Raw genomic sequence first — 24,943 nt, forward strand, 5'->3', positions numbered from 1 at the left:
TGACATTAAGTGTCTATATTTTGCAGCAGTATATCGTAAAATGCAGAGAAGACTATCTGTTTTCGTTTGAGTATGACAGAAGCGTGATATACTGGGGGATGGGAGTGGACTAAGAGCCATGAGCCGCATGTATATTTAGTATTTTTTTTTTAAAGTCATACCATTGCTTCCGGCCAACTGGTGGAGTATTCAAGGCTGGAATCATAGGGAAATCCTGACAGAGTCTGACCTAAAGTAAATATGTCACAGAGGAAGAGGTTATTGATTTATTACCCTTGAAACTGTCAGTAAATCTGACAAAGCATTGACACAGCAATAAGTGATTAGTGAAATGCCAATTATCCGATACATGCAAACCATTCCCGTCAGTCACCTTCACATTGCGACTACACCAGGCATTCCGCCAGGAAAAAGCTTCCTTTCAAAACACAAACAAATGATTTATGACCAGGGGAAGGAATCCCATTGAAAAAGCTGATGCTGCAATTACTCATGTAAAATTACACACCTTTAGTGCATTTAAAAGGTTGTGTCTTTGTTGAGAGGTACAAGGTCATATTCAGATGGTGAAATCATATTGAAAACTCACATACATATAAACACAGATAAATTATCAGTGAATATACAGTACCATTCCTCTTCACAAATGTGAAAAGTTTGGATGGATGGATGGACAGATAGATGTGCTATTAGCCTACCTAAAGGCATAGTCCACCCAAAAATGAAATAATTTACTCACCCTCATATCGTTCCAAACCTTTATGCATTTTATTTGTTCTGCTGAACACAAAAGATATTTTTTAAGCATGATGATAACCAATTTCACTCCCCTTGACCCCGTTTTGTCTAATGCAATCAACAATGTTAGTTTGCGACATTCTTCAAAATATCTTCTTTTGTGTTTAGCAAACAAAGAAATGAATAAAGGTTTGGAATGACATGAGGGTGAGTAAATGATGACAGAATTTTTGGATAGGGTGAACTTTCCCTTTAAGCATCGAACACTTATTGTGTGAAGTGTTTATTCAACTTGAATGTTCTAATAAATTAAATCAGGTCAACTTAACAGGTAGGTCAGCTGATGAGTTAAGACAGTGACTGCAATACAGTTCAATAAATCATTCTAGCTGTTAACAAGGGTTAGAGTTCAGATGAGAGTGCTGGAAAATAAAGATATCGGTGGCGCTTACGTAAATCCTCTGTGTTTTCTGTGATAGACAGAGCTAGGGTAGTTTCCAAATCACCTTAATCGTGGCAAAAAAAGGAGACCAGATATTTCTGACCTTCCTCATGTCAGGCTGAACATACGTTTATGCGTGTCCGTGTGTGAAAGTGTTCCAGTTCATACAGAGCAAGTTGTAATTGTGCATATTTTAACTCTGCTGCATAAAGAGTTTTCCTTGCCCCCTCCTGCTTCAAACACACTCTACTTCCTTCCCAAAGGAGAGGAAAGACATCTCTTGCCCTCTCTCTCTCTTAATGTCTGTTTCTCTCTAATCATGCAATCAACAGGTTGTTTTAAATTAATTATAAATGCAAATCTTCTTCATGCTTGCTTTCCTTTTTTTAAAATCTTTTCCAAATTGCAGTTCACTACAGAGATGATTAGATGTTTATACAGAGAAGCTAGATGCTTTTAACTTATATATAGATTACTGTTTAACGTGTCTTGCAACAGTTCAATACTAAACCTCTTATTTTCAGGTTTTAACTTTGAAATGAAAGGAATAGCTCATGGAAAAAAAAAATGCTGTCATTATTTACTTTGATGTCATTTGAACATACACTATACGAAAAGTCCATAAAAAGGGGGCCTAGAGTACTGGGTTATTATGAAGGAATTTTCGGTATTGACTTTTCACAGGTGTTTTAACTGTATTTTGAAATGCACATTGAATTGTGTTGAGTTTTAGGGTAACGGAAATGTCTGTAAACTTAGATAATGTCCTGGCAGAAAATTACCAGTACCTTTTTTTTTATTTATATACCTTTTTTTCGTACAGTGTACAGAAGCCAGACTCTTTCACTGAGGAAACAAATAAGGTCTCACAATAGTGACCTTATATTTATTACAATTGTGACATTATGGCGCACAATTGCAAATTTATTTCTCACAATGTGACTTTATTTCTTATTTTAAACATATCTTTACTTTTTAATCTAAGGCAGAAACTGGTACAAACCTGTATGGTGTGATTTCTTCAGTGAAACACAAAAAGATAATTTTTGAAGAATTTTTTCCATACTCCAAGAGTTTTCATAATGACCAAAAACTCCACTGAATTACTCCACACTACTTATAGATTCTGATGTGACTCATTCTGCTTCTTAGATCCTTATGGCGTCAATCAATCTATTGTAGACATGAATTTGGGCACTAGCAAGTGCCTTGATAAACTTTAAAATTGGGGCACAGATGACTCAATTTCCTGCAACACAATTATGCAGTCACACATTAAAACATCACTGGTATTTATGAACAATATTGCGGTGTATAACACACCACGCAGGGCCAATATCTTTCTGGTATCATGTTGAATATTCTTTGATCTTCTTTGTTCATCATTTCTGTCAGTTTAAAAGACTGAAGAAAACCTGACAACAATTCTAAGCAATTAAGCAAACAAATTTGGATTTAAAATAGCAAACTGTTTATATTTTGGTACATTGTGTAAATGTTGATTGTGAGCTGACACCCCAAAGACACCCCAAATCTTTTAAACTTCTATAGCTTTGTGTAAGGAACAAACTAAAATGTAAGGTGTTAAAAAAAAATCCCTCCTTCCCCTCCCTCCACTGAAGCTCTGAAGCCTCATTCGCATCTAGATTTAAATTTAGATTAATTTAGATTTAAAAGATTCCATATCAATCCACCTTGCTATCTTTGACACCATTTACGCTGAATACCATTTCTTATCATGTGTTTTCAAAGCAACTTACCACTTTGAATCTGCAGAATTGATAGTGAAATTAGATAGCTAGAGTATAAGGGAATAACAATCTAAATTTTCATAACCATATTCTGCTGTGCTTTTATGGCATTTTTGTTCATATTTGGAGACAGATGTGGTTACAATGCACTGCCAGTATATACAAAAGTAATACATTCAGATTCTTTACAACATATGTGTCAGTATGTTTAGAAGGACAACAGGGAGTGTAAATGACAAAAGTTTCAGGAGCCTCAGTCACTGTTAAATTCATTTCTTAAAATTAACACTTATCAGTGGTTATCATTTTGTTTCTGTATTTAAAATCTATCTCTCACTGATGTGACGGCAGACGAGCTTATCTGTTTTCCTGCTTACATATTAGCTTACATATTAATATGAAAAGATGCAGTCTCGACTGCTCCAGATGTCTCTGCTCGCGGATACCCTCGGGGCCATCGCTATACCCCGCGTGCGCACCTGTCACACACTCTGCTCCCGAGCTCGATCCAAGCCGGAGTGAGTGAGTGAGAGCGTGTCGCTCAGCGGCTCCACCCCTCCGGTAACTACACCCCGCTCAGAACCGACCGAACCTGCACATCAGACACATTAACCGTTATACAGGTATCCCCCCAACGTGGCGAAAAGTTATTTTAGGTGTTTATGTTGAGATTTTAAGAGCATTTACGTGGACTTGGTAGGGTCTAAAATAAAAATAAATAAAAAGGAGTATGATTAAGATGAAGGATGTCTTGGGGTTCGAGTCGATCTGGACGTACTGGACGGTGTTTTTTCTCTGCGCTCTCGTGCCGCTCCCAGCGCGCTCAGAAATCACTTGCGCCTCGTGCTTCGCACCAATACGCCGGAATGAAGCGCACGCGAAGCCAGCAGCTTTTATCAGCCGTAATTTTGGAAGTGCACCGGACGGCAGCACTGATAAAAACTGGAAATGGAGACTTGATGGAGCTAAACTTTCCCCCGAAGCTCACAACAAGTCTCCTTTCGTGTCCTGGAGAGAGAAACTGGAGAACGCGCGCATATCCAGAGGGGAACGGACAAGCCCAGCTGAAGAAAAGGACGGAAAAGTTTATCCAACAGAGGAAACCAAAGTGAACAGACGAGAAAAGCGCAATCTGTATCCGTCTGACAGCGCGGCCGGTTCTCGGTTCGAGTTCAGGCGTACCGGAGGAGTTGACGGTACCGGGAAGAGCCCGAGGCAGAACGAGCCACACCTGATCACGTCCACCTTTGCGCTGTCCGGAGATTCGGCTCATAATCAGGCCATGGTGCTGTGGTCCGGACACAACAGCAGCGTGAGTGTAAAATTTATCCAACGTAGTTCACTTTAAAGAGCCATACTTTGCTAATTGTTACTAATATACACTTGTAAAGTTAAAATGGAACAAGTGGGTCAGCTTATCTGTAGTTTTGTATTGTGATGGCGTTGATATTCTGGAGTAGTTCACACGCAGGACTCGTGCGCGGCAGCTGCAAAACCAGCGCGCGTCACGTTTTTTGTGTCTTTATAGCAAAAACAAAAACAAAAATCTCTGTTGTGTTTATGAACAAAGACTCCGCCACCAAGGCGTACCATCCAAAGCATTGGTAAAAGCGCACAATTTCCTTGCTCAAGCATTTGACAGACCACAAATTAATAGGCAGTGAGAACATAATCCATAAATGAAAAGAAAAATCAATCTGCCTTCTCTTAATGTTAACGTTTCTTTAAAGAATGTGTACTTTAGATAAATTATTATATTGATTATTGAAAACCACCAGTTCTCATAACACCCATACAATCATTTCTCTGTTACTCTGATGATTTCAAGTACGTTTAAGCATAATAGTCTTTCATTTTTATTGTCACTGTTGTGCTCAATGCTCATACTCAACTTTCTCTGTAATGTCTATTCAACTCTTTATTTATATGGCAAATTTGAAGATTTACATGTAAACATTGTATGAAAGATTTTGTATTGAGTTTTGTTACTGCCTTTATTTGTATGTTTTTATAAGCAACACATCTCATACAAGAATTCTTGTTTCTAGTGTCTCATAACTCAGACATTTGCCCTCATATCTGAGTATGTGTACTTGTATTTGTGCTTCCTTACTACAGATGTGCGAAAAGAGTAGGATGTCAAAATATATAGTATTTATGAAACTGTAGGCAAGCAATACCCGGATGATCTACTGCATCTGCTGAGATAATGAAGTGTGCAGCTAGTGGACACTTTTCTGTCCCATAAGGCCATGATTGCTGAGAGAAGTAGAAACAAATGGTTCAGAATTGTGAGCCAAGTGCTTTTGGTCAGAAAGTACTTTCTTGTGGCTAAATCTTGAATGCATTATTTTGCAGTTGTTGTCAGTAAATCATATGTCGAAAGACAATGTCAGTGAGATGCAGGTTGTTCGAATCCATTGCATATTAATACAGGATTTCGGACACAGCTTTCATCTCATTTTCCATCACCTGTGGTTTGATGCATACTTCATTAGGGCATCTGTTCTGGGATGCAGATGTTTCAGAAGAACCTGCTAATAAGAGCACGGTTCAGTGCACAGTTCAGAAAAATGAATTGATATTACTTTAATATGACTGTCAATTATCTGCCTGCACAGCTTTACTTTATAAACAATCAATTTCTTTCATCAATAATCTACTTGCTGCATCTGCTAGATATCTACATCTCTAGCTCCCAGGGTGCTCTGTTTGTATTTCTCCATATGCTGTTGTGTTTTGAGTGTGAATGACGCCTATTTTTTGTAACCCAAACTCATTCCTTTTCCTTCACAATTTCTGTGCCTCATCTGAAATATAAATGACTGACTCTGTCAGCAGACTTTTAGATTGGCAGGTTAATACCTGCAGAATTTATGTGTGCGTGTGTGTTTCTGCAGTGCTGCTGATGCCATCAGAGTATCTTTCACCAAACCGCATGAGTGATGTTTTGCGATGCCACAGATGCAAACTGAACGTCAGAGAACAGATAGCATCCGCACAAACTCTTTCTGTCTCTATCTCACCTTGACATACACACATTTATTGCATTGCACACAGACATTTACTGTATTGATTTGACACATTTGACATTGCTATACATAACGAAGCACCAAATTGTTTAAAGAATGGCGTTCAATAATATATAAAAAAAGCATCACACACAATCGTGACGTTAAATGAAAAATGAGGCCCATATGGTATTTTCAAAAGATCCGTTTAGGAAATGATGTTAGCACGAGAAGAGATGACACCGGTAGCCTCTCAGTGGCAAGCAACAAATGAAGCCCTCTGTCATGCCAGTTTTCATCAAATGTGAAACCTTGCTTCCTGTAGACACTCCGTCTTATTACCACACAAGTGATAAAGCTAATGTCTGGCCTTTCGCACCTCTGTTGTACCTCGCTCAATCACTGACACGCACACATATAAGTGCTAAGAAGCATAGGCAATAATGGTAATGCTAATTTTTACTTTTATTATAGTGCAGCTTGTGTTAAATACCCTTGTTTGCTCCAGAAGGTGAGAGCAGATGGACAGATACCTGTAGAGTAGGATACAGCTACACTCAAAGGTGTCATAGAGAGCATGTTGCAGCCGTGCATTTGTGTGTGATGACCTCACGGAAGAATTAGAGACAAGGTATTCCATTCGATTGTAAGTGCCTCGAGAAGTGGACTTTACAGTTTATTACACCATCTTAAAGGGACAGATCACCTAAAAATGAAAATTCTGTCATAATGTCCACACACACAACACTTTTGTTAATCTTTGAAACACAAATATTTAGAGGTCCCTTTATTAAAAATCTGTGTATCCAAAACTTCCACAAAGGTTAAAAGGAGTCATCGTAATCCATATTAATTGTTGTTTAATCTGTTTACCTAATAATTGTACTAAATAATATTACTGTTTGTCAATTTGAAATTGTTTGTTCACTTAATGCAAAATAACAAATTTACCCAATAAATTTATGATGGTTTTAAAGTTCAACTTAAGACATTTTTTTATTTACTTTCGCTTATTGATTTTGTTTTGCTTTTTATTGTATTTGATTGCATTGTGTTCAGCGCTTTGAGAAGCTGCTTTTAAAGGCGCTTTATAAAAGAAAATTTATTATTATTATTAAATTTGTCAGTACAACAGGTTTCTTCTTTAGCAAATTTTTTTTAATTAGTAACACAATACATTTTTAATAGCTATATATATATAGTCTTATAGGACAATTAAAATGATAAAAGCATATCCAGAATATAATTTTTAATGGTTGTACATACTATAGGCCTCAACTCTTGACACACAAACCTCAAGAATGGTTACTATCCAGAAATGTAAAAATGTAAGCTCTTTACATAACACAACAAGTAGCGAACAATAATGACAAAACAACAAAACTCTTAAATAAAGTCAGCAAAAAGCAAAAAAATATTCTTATGTAACTGCATAATTTATTCATGCTGCAAAGCATGCTGGGAGCTCTCAAACCCATAACATTTCATCAATATGAAATTCCTCGTTCAGATAACTGTGTTAACTCTGTCGGTCAGTTATAGTTTCAATAAAATTATATTTCTTAGTATTTGAGACTCAAAAGGTTTCGTAATTAGCTTTTATTACAATGTGATGGAATGGATTTATTTCAGTTTTAATATAACTAAATTACACTGTCAAGTTTTCATATTAGACAATGCAACAGACATTACTCTTTTTAATGCTATAAAATATGACAATTTATATGAATTAAATAATACATTCACATTTATATAAATACACATGGATCTAGTATGAGCGACTCAAGTTTTGTTTGTGATGATGTTGCAGGGTGTTTTGAACTAATGCATTTTGTCAAGTTAAGTGAGCTTCGACTGTAGGTAAGTAAAGAGAACATTACGTAGAGACTCTACCAATTGGAACACAACTACAATTTACATTTCATGATGATACTTGTTTGGCTGATGCTGTACGGCTTTCAACTAGAGTAACGTTTGCATGTTTGAAGCATTTGCTATATTTTGATGTTAGTGGCTTTAGCGACCAAATTGCTCCATAGCGTTCAGCAATTTTCCTGAAGCAGTGTGAGTGTGTGTGCAAGAGAGAGCAAGAAACTGTGTTCTGCTGAAAGCGTACTCTCTTAGGCCTAATGTCACTGAAAGCTTTCACTTTTGATTCACGGCAATGGAGAGGCTGTTTGGCCGCTTTCGCAATTGTAAAAACAATCAATGAAAATCTATAAAGATGATGGAAATGCAAGAGAATCATTCTGCGGCCCCTGCTACGCTTGCCCTTGGGTCCTGATCCATAGTTTGCCCTCCAAAGTCCACGATGACATTTTCTCTGTGAGGAGCCCCCGCAGAGCAAGAAATCATTGTGAAGGTGGGGTTTGTGTGTTTTGTTGTCTAGACAAAACAGATCTTATGCAAATGTGGATGAGGAAGCACATCTCCAGGGGAAGTCGCTCCACAGGAGTTTGATTGTGATCGAGCAGTGATTTTAGCGTTCTAAAAAATTCTCTGACCTGCTGTGAGAGAATCGCAGATTATGGCTGCAATGGTTTATTGCTCTTGCCTGTGTTGCGCTGGAGTTTCATGTTAATGCTCTGCTGATGCCCTACAGGAAGATGGCAGTCAACTACATCCAAGTGCGGCATGCGTTCATGTGAAACTTTCAAGGGTGTGTGCGCGCATGTGTTCGTGTGGGTATTCATGGCCTGCGGAGAGCATGAGGGATGTCCTTGAAGAGTTTGGCTGTCCATCCAAATGTCTACACATCCTCCAACAGTTTCACTCTGGAGTGACAGCCAAAGTGATTGTGGTTGTGTGTGTGTGTGTGTGCGAGCGAGTGTATGTTCATTTGTGTGTGTATGTGTGCGCGTCCTCTCTATCTCAGGGCAGCAGAGTGGCTGAGCTTGTAGCAGTAAACACTCTGACTCGGGGACACATCAAGCCTGGTTAGTTTTAAAGGACTTTTTGATATTAGGGCGGTTTGAGAGGATGCCAATGTTTTAGTTTTGCACTTTTTATAAAAGTTTCTTGAAATAAAGTGAGTTTTATTCAAAGAGTATGCATCTTAAAATGTTTTTTAACAGTTTAAAAAATATGTAGAACATTACGCAAATAAATCAAAGGTTAACTCCACCCACCTATAGACAAAAAGGATAAAAAATATCATATATGCTAAAATGCTAAAACCGGTAATATTGATATAATTTAAAATAACTGTTCTATTAATCTTTTAATATTTAACTTATTCCTGTGATGTCAGCTGAATTTACATTTTAAATTACTCCAGTCTTGAGTGTCACAAGATCCTTTAGAAATCATTTTAATATGCTGACATGGTGGTCAAGAAACATGCACAATATTTTTGAAGAAACTGTGATATACTTTTTTTCAGGATTCTTTAATGAATAGAAAGTTCAAAGGAACAGCATTTATTAGAATGACATTGAAATCGTTTGTAACATTATGACTTTACAGTCACTTTTGATCGATTTAATGAATCCTTGCTGAATAAAAGTACTAATGTCTTAAAAGAAAATATTACTGACCTCAGATGTTTGAACAGTAGTGTATATTAATCATGTCTTTTTTGTTCCTTTCTTCCTTTTTCTGTAATTCGTGCAAAGATGATGAAAGATGGAAAAAGTTTCAGCAAACTATGCTTTAATACAAAAATGAAGTTCTCTGAAGTTCATGAAATCCAAAGTAGAGTAGTTACCTCCTGTGACATCAACCTGTATTTCTGATATTAGCTATACAATAACCGACTTCCTAAAACTTACTAAAGTGGTGTAGAGGGGCATTTAAGAGCTTCAGTCCCTCTGTTATGGACAGCAAGTCATATCCGTTTACCTGCATTATTCTTAAAATTTTTATGTTCAAGTGAATCTATGCACATTCTGTCTTCTATAATTTGTCACTTAATGTGCTGCTTGCATAACCTCAGGATTTATTCTCTCAAACCCTGAAATCTCATAATCATTATTAGAATCTACCAGAGCAATGTGAATATATTTTGTTAAACTCCATGTTTTACAGATTCATGTATTATGCCACTAACTAATCATTTTAAAATCATATGATTTATGAGACACAGCCATTCTCAAAGTATAAGAATATCCAGTACCAATAAAAGTTTGAAACTGAAATAATTTGTCATTTGCTCAGCACAGGGATTTATGTACAAAGTGGAGGGAAAGTGAAACAAACAGCCCTACTCTCAGCATTTCCACAGCCGAAGATTATAAATATCTGGAATTAAAAAATTCTTTCTCCTGTCATTGTAAAAAAATGTTGTTGTAAATCTTAGCAATCTTATATTAGAGGATTACATGTACAAATCTAGTAGTGATTCCTTGAAGTCATCCTTAAACCTAAATAATTAGACTTCTTTTTATATTCCTGATCTTCTTTTCAGGTTATTCTGCTATATGTGCACATTTCCAAAGCACCATCACTCAAATATTTGCTGAAACTCACAACTGTGGTAGAGATGGTATATCAAGTTCAAATTTCTGACTGTCACTTCTGTAAAGGGGACTGCAATACAACACTTTGTGAGAATTCAGTCTGATTTTTTTGTGCATCAGTAAATATTGCTCCTTTGAATTAAAAGGTTGACCAGTAATACATTTTACATATACCAAGGTGGTAAAACTAAACTGGCTAAAGCGCATCACTATATTGAATGCATTAAAAATGTCGTTGGTCTTTCTGTAGCCCTTTATGTCTGTAGCAGGCCATGCAAAATTAAATCTCATGTTCAGTTTATTGTACAACCAAAATCCCAATAACATCCAGAAAAAAAAAACAAAGAAAAAATATAGAACTGGAAAAATGGCCATAAATTAAGCATAATCAACTTAAATGACATCCATTAATGCACAGTGTACTACTGGGTGTCATTTAAGTCGCTTATGCTTAATTTTCTTTTTAGGTTTCCTTTTTTTAGCCTGTCAATGTGAACGTGAGCAACCCAGTGGTACTATAAATCATATCCACGCATCATGTCTTTTTGATAGCATTTTATATTAATTATTCTGTAATACTAATAATTTTGGAGTATAAAGACTGATGGAAATTTATACACTCTAAAAAATGCTGGGTTAAATACAACCCAGTGCTGGGTAAATATTGGACAGAACACATGCTGGGTTGTTTTTAACCAACAGTTGGGTTAAATGTTTAACCCAACCTGGGTCTAAACAACCCAATCGCTGGGTTCGTCCATATTTTACCCAGCGCTGGGTTGTATTTAACCTAGCATTTTTTAGAGTGTATACTACATGTAAGATTTATGATTTATTTTTCCCAGATGAAGTTGTATTTGCTGACAGGGCACATCTCCACATACTTGCATTTTTCTGGCATGCTCCAGGTTTAATTTAAAACACTTGATGGGGCAGTCGTGGCCTAAAGGATAGAGAGTTGGACTTGTAATCCGAAGGTCATGGGTTCGAGTCTCAGGTCCGCCAGGGATTGTAGGTGGGGGAGTGAATAACCAACACACTCTCCTCCACCCTCAATACTACAACTTAGACCCTTGAGCAAGGTACCGAACCCCCAACTGCTCCCCGGGTGCCGCAGCATATTACATTTTTGTCCTTGAATTACTTTGTGGTCAGTTTTAGTGGATTTAGCCATTCTGTTAACTATAAGCAGCTATTTCAACAGTAATTAGAATATTAGTAAACTGTCTTGCTTAAAGGTGCACTAAGTGATTTTTGCCAACCGATGATGATATTTGAAAACACCTAAACAAACATCAAAATGTTACTCACCAATCAAGAAGAAATAATGCAACCTTGGCATCTGATTCCAGGCCTTCCTGCTCCACCGCTGGAAAGCTGCTCCGATATTTATGCGGGTCCTACCTCTTGCCTGATTGTAAACCTTCTTTTTAATGTTTTGTTTCTCTGATATTTTCCCCTTTTTTTATCTGCATCTCTCTCTATCTATAGTCGATCTGTATCTGTCCTGTGAACTCAAACTGAGCGCTCTCTTCTCGCTGTCATTACAAGACACGCCCCCTTACTGCTGATTGGCTACAAGTGTGTTTTGGGACTCGGTGGTCAAAAGCGTTTTTCAAAAATCGCTTCGTGCACCTTTAATATCTACTAACACTTTATTTTGATGGTCCCCCAACATACATTCGACTGACTATAAGTTACTTTGCAATTATGTCAACTTATTCAGCTATCACTAACCCAACAGTCTACTAATACTCTACTAATACTCTTCTAATGACTAATAAGAGTTAGTGGCCACTTTATTTTAAGGTCCATTTCTCGCTATTAACAAACCATTTACTACAACTTTTGCCAATAAACTCCTAATTTGCTGCTTATTAATAGTTAGTAAGGCAGTTAAGTTTAGTTAAGTTTTGGTATAGGGTAGGTTTAGGGAGGTAGAATATGTAGAATATAAGTACTAATAAACAGCCAATATGTTAATAATAGGCATGCTAATAAGCAACTAGTTATTAGTGAGAATCGATCCCTATACTGAAGTGTTACCAAGTTAGTTGGCATGAAGTTACTTACAGTCAACGGGATTTCTAAAGGCGACCAATAAAATAAATTGTCATAGGGGAACTCAGTTCTCCTCAAATTTACAGTGGTGTCCTACAGGTGTAGCTCATCACATTAATTATGTCATGTTCCACCAGAAAGTGTCCATATATTTTCTTCTTCGTTTTGAATGATATATTTATTTTAAATTTGAAATTTAACAAGCTTCTTTTTGTGGAATTTGTTTGCCTATAATAAATGCAACAAAAAAATAAAAGTTTTTTTTTCTTTTTAATATAATACAGAAATATTGTAGAGGATATTGTCCAAATATTTTTTGGGCCACTGTTTTCTCAATACAAATTGTGCTCAGTAATAATAAGATATGTGAAAGCGGCCATGTACCCTTCACATTCAAATATATGCAGACCAGTGACCTGTTTTTTCTTCCAATGGGATTCGCAGTGACGGATTTATTCATTATGAGCTGCTATCCGTGCTTTGTCACAGTACTGAATATTAATGAGCATGCAGATTAATTGTGGTTATTGTACACTTTCCTGGGATGTAGAGAGCAAGTGTCAGAAGTGACCTGGAGATGGGAGATGAGAGCATTTGTCATTGGTCTTCAGAGAGTGTGTGTGTGTGTGTGTGTGTGTGCGCGCGCTTGGCACTGATGTGTGTGTATGCCTGTGAATGTCTTTGAGACCTGTGTGTGTCCGTGTGTGTGTCTAATTATTGGTCTGTAGAGAGTCAGCTTGTCTCTCTGTCTTTTTAATTAAAGGCAGAGGCAGCGGAGGTCGAGTGGGTATCCAGACTCTAGAGAACCGCGGTGAAATACATAGAGAAGAGCAAAGGAACCCAGGGAACAAGAAACAAAGGAAGTCAGATCAAAATAAAATAGCATAACATAGAGGTCACACGAAATTTAGAGAGCAAGCTATTATAACCCAGTTCTGCCACAGAAAGGAAGTGACATCACAGAACCTGTGTTTACAGGGAGAAGCGATACGTTCAGTCAAAGTTAAACCCCTTGAGTGTCTTTAATGTTAATGATGCAACCTTTTTTTTTAAGGCTGACTTTGTTCAGAAGACAGCTCAGTTCAATCTATTTTTATCTCAATGGCAAAACTTTCTCTCATATTTCTAGCACTTTAACCCCAGTGACAGCTTGCGCTAATGTTCTGTGGCGGGTCTGAAAAATAAATCTCCTCTAAAAGGCTACATCCTTTTAAAAATGACTAACACCTCTGTTTAACATTGTGTGGAGAAGGGCCATGAATATTTACCGCTTTATATGGGCCAATAATCTCACAGCAGGTTTTTCAGGGAGTTAAACAGCTTATAGTTCATCTAATACTTTTAACATCTATTTTTTTTTTCAAAGACAAAAAACAAAGCTCTTCTCTTTTTCTTCACATTTGTTGTTGCATCTTTCAGTTTCTCCTAAACAGGCATTATAAAATAAATGGTCTTTCTTTCTCTTTGCTTATTTTTTGTTGTTGTTTCAGTTAAATAAAATGCCATATAGACAAACATTACATTTTGGCTCTGTTAAGCTAGTTTACACAGCCAGGGGGTGCAGTTTACTTTGATTTTCCATAAAATAAATAATTTCAGTTGATTTAAAAAAATGCCAGTGGTCTGCAGTTAGGATAATTATAATAATAAGATACGTTGTTTAACTTAGGGCTTGTAAAATATGAAAAGCTTACTTTAACCTTTAAGTAGCCAGTTAAAGTGGTTTCCATTTATTATATGCATCCACAGGTTCACTAGTTCTTGTAAGTTTAAAATACAATTTAGACTAAATATCTTGCATTGACTTTGTTTAATATAATATAGAATAACTACACTATAGTTTAATATCACTATCATTTGATTATCTAGGCTCAGGTTTTGTTCATTTTATGAATTTTTTATGTTTTAGTCACTAGAAAGTTGACCGTTTTTTTCGTAGACACTGAAGACAGCACCACCTACTTGTGTGGATGTACAGCACTGGCTTTCTCCAGTTGAATAGTTGAGATCTTTATCTCATAGGGTACATTAGAGGTTTTATTGTCTTTGAGGCAACCTGGATTCACAGGACAGACAGTCCTATTCTTATAGACAAAGAAACACTGAAAGCACATTGATTTCTTTTCTTTAAAGGTAGGCTTTTTTCTACTGCTTTTTTGACATACAGATACACCCATACATCACATGTACACACCTGCTCCCCAAAGGCATTAGTCTGAAGCTGTTTATTCACTCCTGTGCCAAACATGCCTGACAGCAGTGAAACTCAGCAGGACTAAAATTTAATTGTTTAAAGAAAATATGTATGATTGCACAGATATAAGTATATAAGGGCATTTGTGTTTGGTTTTTGTAACCAAAGAATATATCTCTGAAAATGTAAATTAATTTCTGTAGTAATCAGCAGAATGTCACAGTTGTCCAAAATATTGCTTTAGGGGGAAACAGAGCACTTTTTACTGCATGTAATCATTACATGGGGTGAGATAAAGCCATCAGGAAGACATGCACTCATTTATCATGTGTATGATAAGCTAAATTGTATACTTGTGAAGACCTCCCTCAGTTATTGTAAAAATATGTATTCCTTCAACTTAACATTTTCAGAATTTAGTTAAGATATTATTTGGTTATTTATGAACGTTTATTTCAATTGAGATTATTCTCAAAAAAAAAATTAGTATTCTGGACATCTGTGACAACATTTTCAGAAAATAAAAAGTAAAAAAGTACAGCAAAACAAGTACCCAAATTCAATAGAAAAAGTGAAAAAAAGCACAAGAATTCAATATAATCACACATTGCAAAAAAAGAGGGGCTCAAAATATGCACACAATATCTAAGTTTGGTTACACGTAAAGATTTATATGTGTATGTTTATGTGTATGCTTACATGAAGGTTTCTTTTTATATCATGCAGTAAAATAAAGCTCCCTGCTGTTGGCAGTGTTATGAAGGCTGCTGCTCTCAGCAGAAACTCTATGTACTGCGTGTGTATGTGTGTTGCGTATGAATGTGTGCGCATATGTGCACCTGCTTGCGCTCTAACAGGGATTCATCTCAGAGCGATGCGTATGAAGGTCATTTATATTCACACATGTATATTCATATGCAGATGTGTACTCGAGGATTATGTTTAAGGAGCTGGATAATGTACAGAGTTTTTATTATGGCCCTGTGTGGCCCCCAGGCTTTCTGGTGAATAAACACAAAATAAGATTCAGAAGTGTGTGAAAAAGATTGAAATTTTCAGCGAGGCAGAATTGAGCAATGCAATGATTTGTGGATTTTCCTAAGGCAAAGCAGTGAGCATTAATAAAACATAAATATGAATAAGTATTCTCCTTTTCTAGGTGTGTGTATGTGTGTGAGAGCGCACATCTTTTGCTTATTTGACTGATGAGAAAACGCCTCTCGCCCCAAAGCACAAACTCATTCTTGAAATTCATCTATTGTGTGTATTATCTCCATAAACTCTATTTCATGCTATGAGTGTCTGCATTTCAAATCACGCTGTGAGAACCCCCGACTTACTTGCAAACACACAACACAGAAAGTCTTTCATTTACCTTGATGGTTTATCATTAGAATGTAAAGTGGTACGATGCCCCAAATAAAGCACCAGGCACAAACAAGCAAATATAGTAGTATAAATATATCTAAGATTTGATTACTACCGCTGAATTTATGATACTATGAATGCAAGCCTTCCATTCAACCTCCATTTTTGCCCTACCTCCTTATACTATTCAGACATGCGAAGCATATGATAATACAGCTGTATTTTATTAAAATGAAACACTTTAAAAAATCAATTCTACTTTTTCATCCCATCCCCTCCCTCCATTTTATAACATATTTTAATGCCTTGAGGTTTATTGATTCATACGACAGCGTCTAAACATGATACTCAGAGAGCACTAGAAGACAGATTGAGGAGGAAACACTATAAAAGGGAATGAAAATGGGGTAAAAAGTAAGGAATGTTGGATTAATAATCCATACACTCCAAGCACACATCGAAACTGATTGTTTCAATTCCACTAGAGTTAAACTGATATATTATGCCCAGTCTGTTCATGATCACTGGATTTATGAGAGAATAAAGATTCCTCCGTCCTTTGTATTTTATTCAAATTGTGAGCATAAATTTCAGTTTGGCGCTAACTCAGGGGGTGTATTACAGTACACAGAAACAAATTAGTGCCAAAAACACTGAGATATGAGCTGCGAAGTCCACTAGAGAGAAACAAAAGTCACAATGTGCTGCGTGACTCCTTTGAAAGCAGAATCACAATGAATGTGTTTCTCTGCTCACACAGAAACAGTTTTGCAATGGAAAATTCTGTGTTGTTCTGTAGAACGTTCAGTGCTTTACTCCGACTGCATTCTGCTGTTGGAATGCCAGTGGAACAATGAGCAGGTAGTTCCATTTAATTTCACCATTTTAATTGAATTCATCTGAGTGTTTGAAAACAAAGTCTCTGACCGAAAAACTGACACAGAACATATAGACTTTTTAATCACCTACCCGTGTTAATGTGATTTTGTTGTGTAGGGTTTTGGAAACAGTTTTAATTATGGCCTTCATCATTTGCAGTAAAATTACCACTTAAAATGGGTCTTCGTGTTTTCTTGATTGTTTGCGCTTGCGGTCCCAGATTGCCGCTGTTTGCTTTCAGGTACAAGTGTGGTTTTCTAGGTTATTTTTGCCTCAGACAACCTGCTGGGGAATCATAAGCCTCTAGTCTATTTTACTCTCCAATAGGGTTGATTGGTATACCGGCACAAAAAAAAAAGAAGCAATTTGGCAAATATTATTATTTAGCCTAGTCAATAATGTTCTGCTCTTTAGCATAGTTTGGCATTTCAGGTATTATGATTTGAAGCATGAAAGTGAATGTGTTAATGTGTGAGATATCTTTTGATGTTTTTGACGTTGCAGCTGTTTTGTTCTGTACTTAACAAAAATAAATAAATAAATAAAATCCAGATGGGATTAACAAATCTAAAGTCCTATACACTTTTTGTATGGTGAGATTTGTCATCAAAGCTCAATAAATATTGTATCATTGTAAAAACATTACTTAAGACAATCAACAAAAAACATTTTTCATATAATTGTATGTAAAATGTTTATATTATTTACTTCCTGTGCATTTTGAGAAACTGGAGAATTGTGATTGAAAACTGTTGTAGAAATCTACTTTTTTCATAAGCATTGCAGTCACTTAATCCAAAACATACACATTATTAAGTGTGTTAATTGTTAATTATTGACACTTGGGCCTATTTGACAGTCCTACAGTAGTTTCATTTCATTTTGCCTAAGGCTGTTTTTAGTTGAAGTGCCAGAGGCTTCTACTGAATTCAGTATTCTACTGAAGCCAAAATTTTGGTATTGATGCAACAATACTCCCCAGTTCAAGTTGCATTTGGTTAAGCCAAGAGCGGTATCATTTATGTTTTGTGGCTAGGAAACTAAAAAACCCTCACAGGCCTTATTCTTCTCTTAGAAAAAAGAAGGAATACAACATTCTGTAATGGCTTCAAAAGAAAAATGGAGAAAGTAAGACTTTCAGTCAACAAATTGATTTAAAATGTCAACCTGTCCCACTCCATATATTATTTCATTTTTAAAAAGTTATAGCTTAAAAGCTGAAGTTTACAAGTGTATCATGATTTCCCATGAGTGGATTTTAAAAGGCTTATGGTCCTCTTTGAGAATAGCCTTGAGTCTTCTTCAAAATGTCGTAGTCCACAACAACATAAATAAAACAGAATAATTTTAGTAGGGTAGTCATTTGGAAAATAGTAATCAATGGGTAAAAAATTTATCAAACATTTTTGGTGCTTATTTGTGCAAAAAGACACTATGAATAGTTTTTTTAAATAGTAAATATTATTACGAGAACTGGTCAAACATGTCGAAGTCTGCTCAATTTTTTTCATGTTTTCTGTATTTATTTGGGGGGTAAACATGCAGATTGCCGACCTCTAATGAGTTTAAAGCAATATGGCAAAATATGTTATATGTGCTTAGAGTACTTCACTTTTATAAGTTTCTAAAAGCATCATCAAATTAGCCAGAGTCTTTAATAAATGAGCATACAGTGTGTATGTTGCAATTTTGCAGAAATTTGTAAAGGTTTCTGTGGAACTCTGCAGGCACAGATGCTGTACTGATATACTTATGATTAAAAAGACTAATAAAATAAAGCATTGTTATTCAAGCCCGTGGGTACATATTACTTTGGCTAAATGGAAAAGACTTAAACAGAATTGATTTCAGATCTTATTGAATATGGCTGAAACACATAGTGAACATTAATATTTGAATATTCAGAATTATTAAATAGTTATTAAATATAGTTAAATGTAATCATATATTTAATTACATTCTAACATTGTTAAATATTGGGCCACAGAATAAAGGTTCAGTTTGTTTATGTCTGGTTGTTCATATTGCATGTGCCTTTTTTTACTATGTACACCTGATGTCTTTTTGTGTAATATGAAAATATACACGCATGCAGTACACTTTGTCAATCCTACTGTTTTTTTTTTTTTAATGCTCCTAGGCAGCAGAGTAAACGTTCAGTTTGGGGAAAAAAAAAAGAAGAAAAAAAGTTCCTAAAGTGATGGCTTACCGTTTCGGTCTCAAAAGCTGTAAAAAGTATTGTCAGCTTCCTCTGGAAGACACATTAGCTATGTTAGTAGTACTATACCATCTGTTTTTACTCCGGTTATTGTTTTTAATTTCACTGCTACTTGTTGTCACTGTCAAGTGAGCAGCCTTCAGTAGATACTGATTGGTCTTAGCAGGAGTTGTTTCCATGGTATCACGCAGAGCACAACAAAATGGTCATGCACAGCACTATAAGCTGCAATTTAGATAATCATATTTCATGGGCAAATGCAATAAAGTAAATGAAACAGATATGGGAATTATGGAAATGGAAATGTTCAGTTCAGAAAGGCTCCAGCGTGTATACGGATTTTATGACATACCGACTCTAGCTGAAAAAGACAGGAATGTTGAGTCTTCAACAATGTTGACATGTTTCGCATGTAATGAAACATTTATTTCAGAGAGAACAAAAGGTAGGGGAACAAAAAGATGAATGTAATGGCAAAGCATTTTCATGTATTTGAGGTTAGAAGAATAAAGCGACTGAACAGACCTCAGCGTATTGACTGTAATATGACAGTAAGTCATTCATGTTTAAACTGAATCTGATCTTAGCTTGAACATGAACTGATCAAACCCACCATTCATATGCAAATGTAATTAAATCTGCATAGCATCCCTGCACATATTATTGACCTCATAGAAACGGACAATAGAAACCTCGACTTTGATTTTACTATTCATTTTCAGCCCCATGGACACCAGTCTCTCTCCTTGGCTCTCTCAGGAGATGTAATTAGTTCTAGTATCACGGTGGTTTCGCTGGTTCAGGAAGCTGAGTGAGTTTGACTGGGGTCCTGCTCTTTCAGATATGCAGTATTTGGATATGCTAATAGTTTGTCCTCCTCTGATTGGTTAATTAACCTCAGATGAAAACGTCCCATCACAGGTGGGGCCGTGAGGAGTGAAGGTTGCGCATATGCAAACACAGGACCCGGTATAGCGGCGTTAGTAAAGTCACAGGCTGCCGATAGGCTGGAATATGTTTTTCTATAACGGCTGTGTTTGCATCTGCATCCGTTTTGTGAATTATTACTCGATTTTCTTTTAGGTTAATGACAATACTCCTGTTGACTGAACTCTCATTAGGGAACAATCATGGAGTGTGAAATGAAATATTGGACCTTTTAGATTAATATTCATTAGTGTGTGGACGCAATACTGAAAACTGTGTTCTCACACAGACACGGTCGCAAAGGGACCACTTACTGTCTGCTTTTGATTCAAAGTCTCTCTCTATCCCTTTCTTTTTTGTGGTAAAAACTCACAGTGGAAAGACAGATGCTCGTTTGTTCACTGTTGTTTATGAGTGTGTGCTCAGAATGTTTTGTCAGGTGGGAAGAGCAAAGCATTTTACCTGCAACGTTTCAGCGTGACATTTGACAGCTTGAGCGTGTTTGTGTTTTAGCGTATGTGTGTACAGCGTCATGTGTTTTTTTTTCTCTCTCTCTTTCTCTCTCTCTCTTCTCTTCCCCTGATCATCATTACCTCCATCAGGCTGTCCTGGCTCTGAGTGTATTGCCTCTTATTCTGCTGTCATCTCAAGATAATAAAATTCACACCTGATATTTACTCTCATCCATCACTGCGAGGCTGGCTGACAGACATTTGATCATTTAGCGTAGCACATTAAGAGCGCTGTAGCTGGGGAAATGTGTAAATGCAGATTGCTGGGTGATTTGTTAAATGTCTGCATGTTTTTCTTTTAGGTGATCCTGATTTTGACAAAACTGTTCGACTTTAACCTGGGAACCGTGACGGAGAGTTCGCTATGGAGGTAAACGACTTCTGTGAATGGAAACGCTAAGTTTATTCAGTTATTTGAGCATCAGTGCTCTGGCACCCCTTGTGAAAACAAAGTACTCTTGTTTTAAAAAGAGAATTTATAGGGTTACCATATAACCTCTTTTCCCCGGACATGTCCTGTTTGGAATTTCTAAATTGCCTGAAGTGTCTGGTATTTGGCTTGGTTTTCCTATTGTTTTGAAACTTGCTGAAAAGTAATGACAGAAAAGTAGTTTGACCAATTGTGTGCAGACATTGTACATAATTGACCAATCAGGGTGGTATGATAATTGCATGATAACTGCAATTCAAGGAAAATGTATTATAGTTTTAATTTATATTACATGCAATTAGTTTAACTTAAAGTGAAGGTTGGATTTAAGTATATCTTTATATGAAATTTCATAATTACTCCTATTGTTTTCGAAATATGGTTAAAGTCTACTGCTGAAAGTACTGACACACACTTATGGTAAGTTGAACTATACGTTTATGTCATTTCTATTGAAACTTGTTTAGCATGTACATATTTGTAATGATGAAGTTGCAATTTAGTATGTAATTTATTAACTTTAAATGTAATATTAATTAACATTACTGTTATTATGCTTTTAAAAAGTGTAAAAGAGTGTATTAAGAAACTGTTTTTTACTTTTAAGATTTGAAGCACACTACTAATGCACGTTCAATAGAATTAAGCTCACTTCTTTTTCACAAGGGGCAGCTCATCATAAATTAATGTAAATATAGAATCCTCTTCTGTATGTAAAGTGTGCCGTTCCTCATGGGTGTGTGTTACGGACTCTATATTTTTTACTCAGTATTTTATAGTGAGAGTACAGGGACCATTTTGTAACTAGGAAAAGGGCAGGGACATAAAGCTTGCATTCGTCCAATAGTAACTGGTGTGAACGGTCTAACTGCTGCAGCATTGCTGAACCAGCCTAAATTAAATGATCTGATAACGCTGTGGTATTAGTATTACGCTTCCAGCCCATTACAAATCAACACACATTCGTACATTAGCCACAAGTGCGTTTGTGGCAAGTACAGCAGACTATATGAATAGCAAAGATATGGGATGAAATTCTGCTTGGAAGCACTTTCACTGACCATGCTGATATGCCCCTGGGTGAAGTACTTAATCCCTGTCTTCTCCTGGGACACTCTGTACCATGACCCGACTCTCTCTGTCTCTCTCTCTCTGTCATAGTGCATAGACAATGGAAAGAAAAGAATTGCAAGGTAGCTGTGTAAGCCAGGTTTGTACATAGAGAAAGAAAGCACTGACTGTACATTCTGTCACCTCACCCATTAATTTCGACTTCACATCACAGAGAACAATCATTTACTCATTTATAAACCCTCACTATTCACAAAACACTATTTTCTGGCTTTTTACAAGTTGCTGAGAAGCTCGTCGTACTTTAGTATGCTTTTACAGATTAGACTGCTGCGGTGCATTTCTCTCTGGCTGTCTGAAAGAGTCTGTTTAAAAATTCCCCGCTCAACTGGGGCGTTTCTCACTTGAGCATTTCCAAACTATTTTATCCATTAAAATGACTCCCAGTGAAATCTACAGTTCACTGCGATTAAAGTTCCTTTAATTAAATTTAAAAACCCTAGACCCTCAATTTTTTAATGGCTAACTGGTTCTGTCTGAACTAGTCTAGCCCCTTTACTTTTATGCTTCTGTACTGTTCAAACCTGCAATGGAATTGGGGCTACAAAGATGTTGAATTGACTATTTTTGTCCTTAATTTAATTTAAATATTAATAATTAAAGTTTTTGGGACAAAACCAAAATGAGTGCTTTATTTAAATCAGCCTAATAATACAACATAGCCACCTCTCTGCACTCTCTGTATTTAAATTTAAATACTCTTTTTATTATAGTTTGAATGTGCTTGATTTTTCCACTTATTAAAATTGTGATTTACACAAAAAAAACTCCTATATAAATATATAAATAACACCTGGATGTAAATGGAATTGAACTAAAGAGTAATTGTAGCCACAATCGCAACGTGATCATCATCGTCAGTACAGCTGATAGTTGGACGGACTTTTGTTCATTTTAATGAAAAGAATAATGAAAACAATGTTGCAATAATTAAACGGACTACTTGATATGTTTTGGGAGATATGTAATATGACATCATCCTTTATCAACATGCCATCACTGCAACGCGCGCATAGACACAAACGCTCGCGCTCACACACACATACGCACTGCCATCACCTTGAAGAAAGGCTTTGTTTAATTTCTTTTTGGCTGCAAGCCCTGATGAGATTTCCTCTCCTGGTGTGTGTCACTCAGAGAGGGAGGTGAGCTGGGGGGGTTTACAGAGAGAAAAAAACAGAAAGCCATTATCAAACTTCCACAAACAGAAATGGCATAAACAGGAAATGAGGAAAAGGAAAGTGGAGGAATGGGAGAGAAGGAGGAACAAAGAGAGAGCGAATGGAAGAAAGAGAGAGAGAGATGGACAGTAGCGGGGGGAGGGATGTGGCATCGTGTTATTAAAAGAGGTGAATGTTAAAGCTCAGCTTGCAGGCTGTAGTAAATGATGTCGGTAATAACAGTATGAATGATTAATGAATGTTGCTGTTGGCGGCATGAAAGGAGAAAAAAAAATGAAGACAAATCACGGCTCATTCAGAGGAGCTAGTTAATCACACTCTCCTGTGTTTTAAAATAAAGATACACACTCTAAAAAGTATCCAGCCTGCCTATGCGATTGCTAAATCACACACACGTACCCAGGCATATTTGTCCTGAGAGGAGGAGTAATGTCCTCTTGAGTACAGTGCAGATCTGCTGGAGGAGAGAGAGAGAGAAAGCGAGAAGGAAGCTTGACCGGACCAGAAACGTCAGAGAAGCTTTTTAGGGCAGGCACTCGGCACCGTTCGAGGGCGCTCAGAGAACCATCTTCCTCTTCACCTGTGCCGCTACAGCTTACACAACCCAAATAACCTCAACAGCTCTGAACGGCTGTGTAATTGTATCCGATGGTAAAAGTGTCAGAGTATGAGCACTCTCAGCGCATTCAGAGATGAGCACTCGAGGAGATAATGCTTCAGACGACACATACACATGTGCTTCTCCTATTTGTAAGAGTTTGGCAGACTCTCCTGTCTGCTGTCGTACCTGCTGGAGAAGAGACTGTGTTAATGAGTTCCGATGGATCAGAGACGTGCGCATACACAACAGCTTCAGTTAATTACGCCAATGACTTCTGAAAATCTCAGCTTCGCTGCAGATGTGGTGCGCCGTGCTCCTGACTCGTCAAGTTATAGAGCTCTCGTGGGGGATTCAGGTTCTAACATGGCCCATGATGTTTCCTTTCACCTTTTATTGTGCCTATCTAATAAAAAGGCAAAATACTGTGTCCACATGTCCATGTTATTTTGAGTTTTTGTACTAATCAGCTGTGATGGCAATAAGGGACACGCAACAAGACATTTTGGTTGTTTGATTTCTGTCCTTCACAGTCTTCAAAGGATGGAAATCTAAAGATATGTTTCAGTTGCCTAGAAAGACTCTTTATATTGCTTTCATATTGTTTTGAAAAACTTGCAGTGCAATCATCAAGTAACATTTTTCTTGAACATGTTTCTTGTGTCAGTGTACAGTGTACTTGTTTTTTGGTAATATATATACATATATATTAATATTTCTTTCAAACATGAATAACTAACCTATAAATGTCATAGTTTTGGAGGAGTTACACAAAAAATGAAATGTGGATGGATGAATGAATTGGATTTTAATAAGGTTCCATTACTTGTTAACTGTATTAATTAAAATGAACTAGCAATGAAGAATACTTCTGAAACATTTATTAATTTAAGGTTATTTTCAACATTTGCTAAAATGTAAGGTTATTTTCAACATTTGGTAAGATTAATCACCCTCATGACATTTCAAACCCATGAAATCTTAACTCATCTTCGGAACACAAATTAAGATATTTTTTATTAAATTTGAGGGTTTTCTGACAGCA

At 36.5% G+C, this 24,943-nt stretch overlaps 1 protein-coding gene across 1 annotated transcript in view; it reads left to right on the forward strand.

Annotated features, from left to right (window-relative positions):
* Positions 1-3,661: 3,661 nt before the first annotated feature.
* Positions 3,662-24,943, forward strand: part of LOC306885926 (VPS10 domain-containing receptor SorCS3-like) — a gene marked incomplete at its 5' end in the record, with an annotated part of 60,396 nt that continues 39,114 nt past the window's right edge. Inside the window, 2 exons of the mRNA XM_079442748.1 lie at positions 3,662-4,243; positions 20,861-20,928. Coding sequence (XP_079298874.1) covers positions 3,662-4,243; positions 20,861-20,928 — 650 coding nt within the window. The remainder of the gene's footprint in view (positions 4,244-20,860; positions 20,929-24,943) is intronic.

This window comes from Barbus barbus, assembly GCF_936440315.1.
Source record: "Barbus barbus genome assembly, chromosome: 20".
NCBI classification, from domain to species: Eukaryota; Metazoa; Chordata; class Actinopteri; order Cypriniformes; family Cyprinidae; genus Barbus; species Barbus barbus.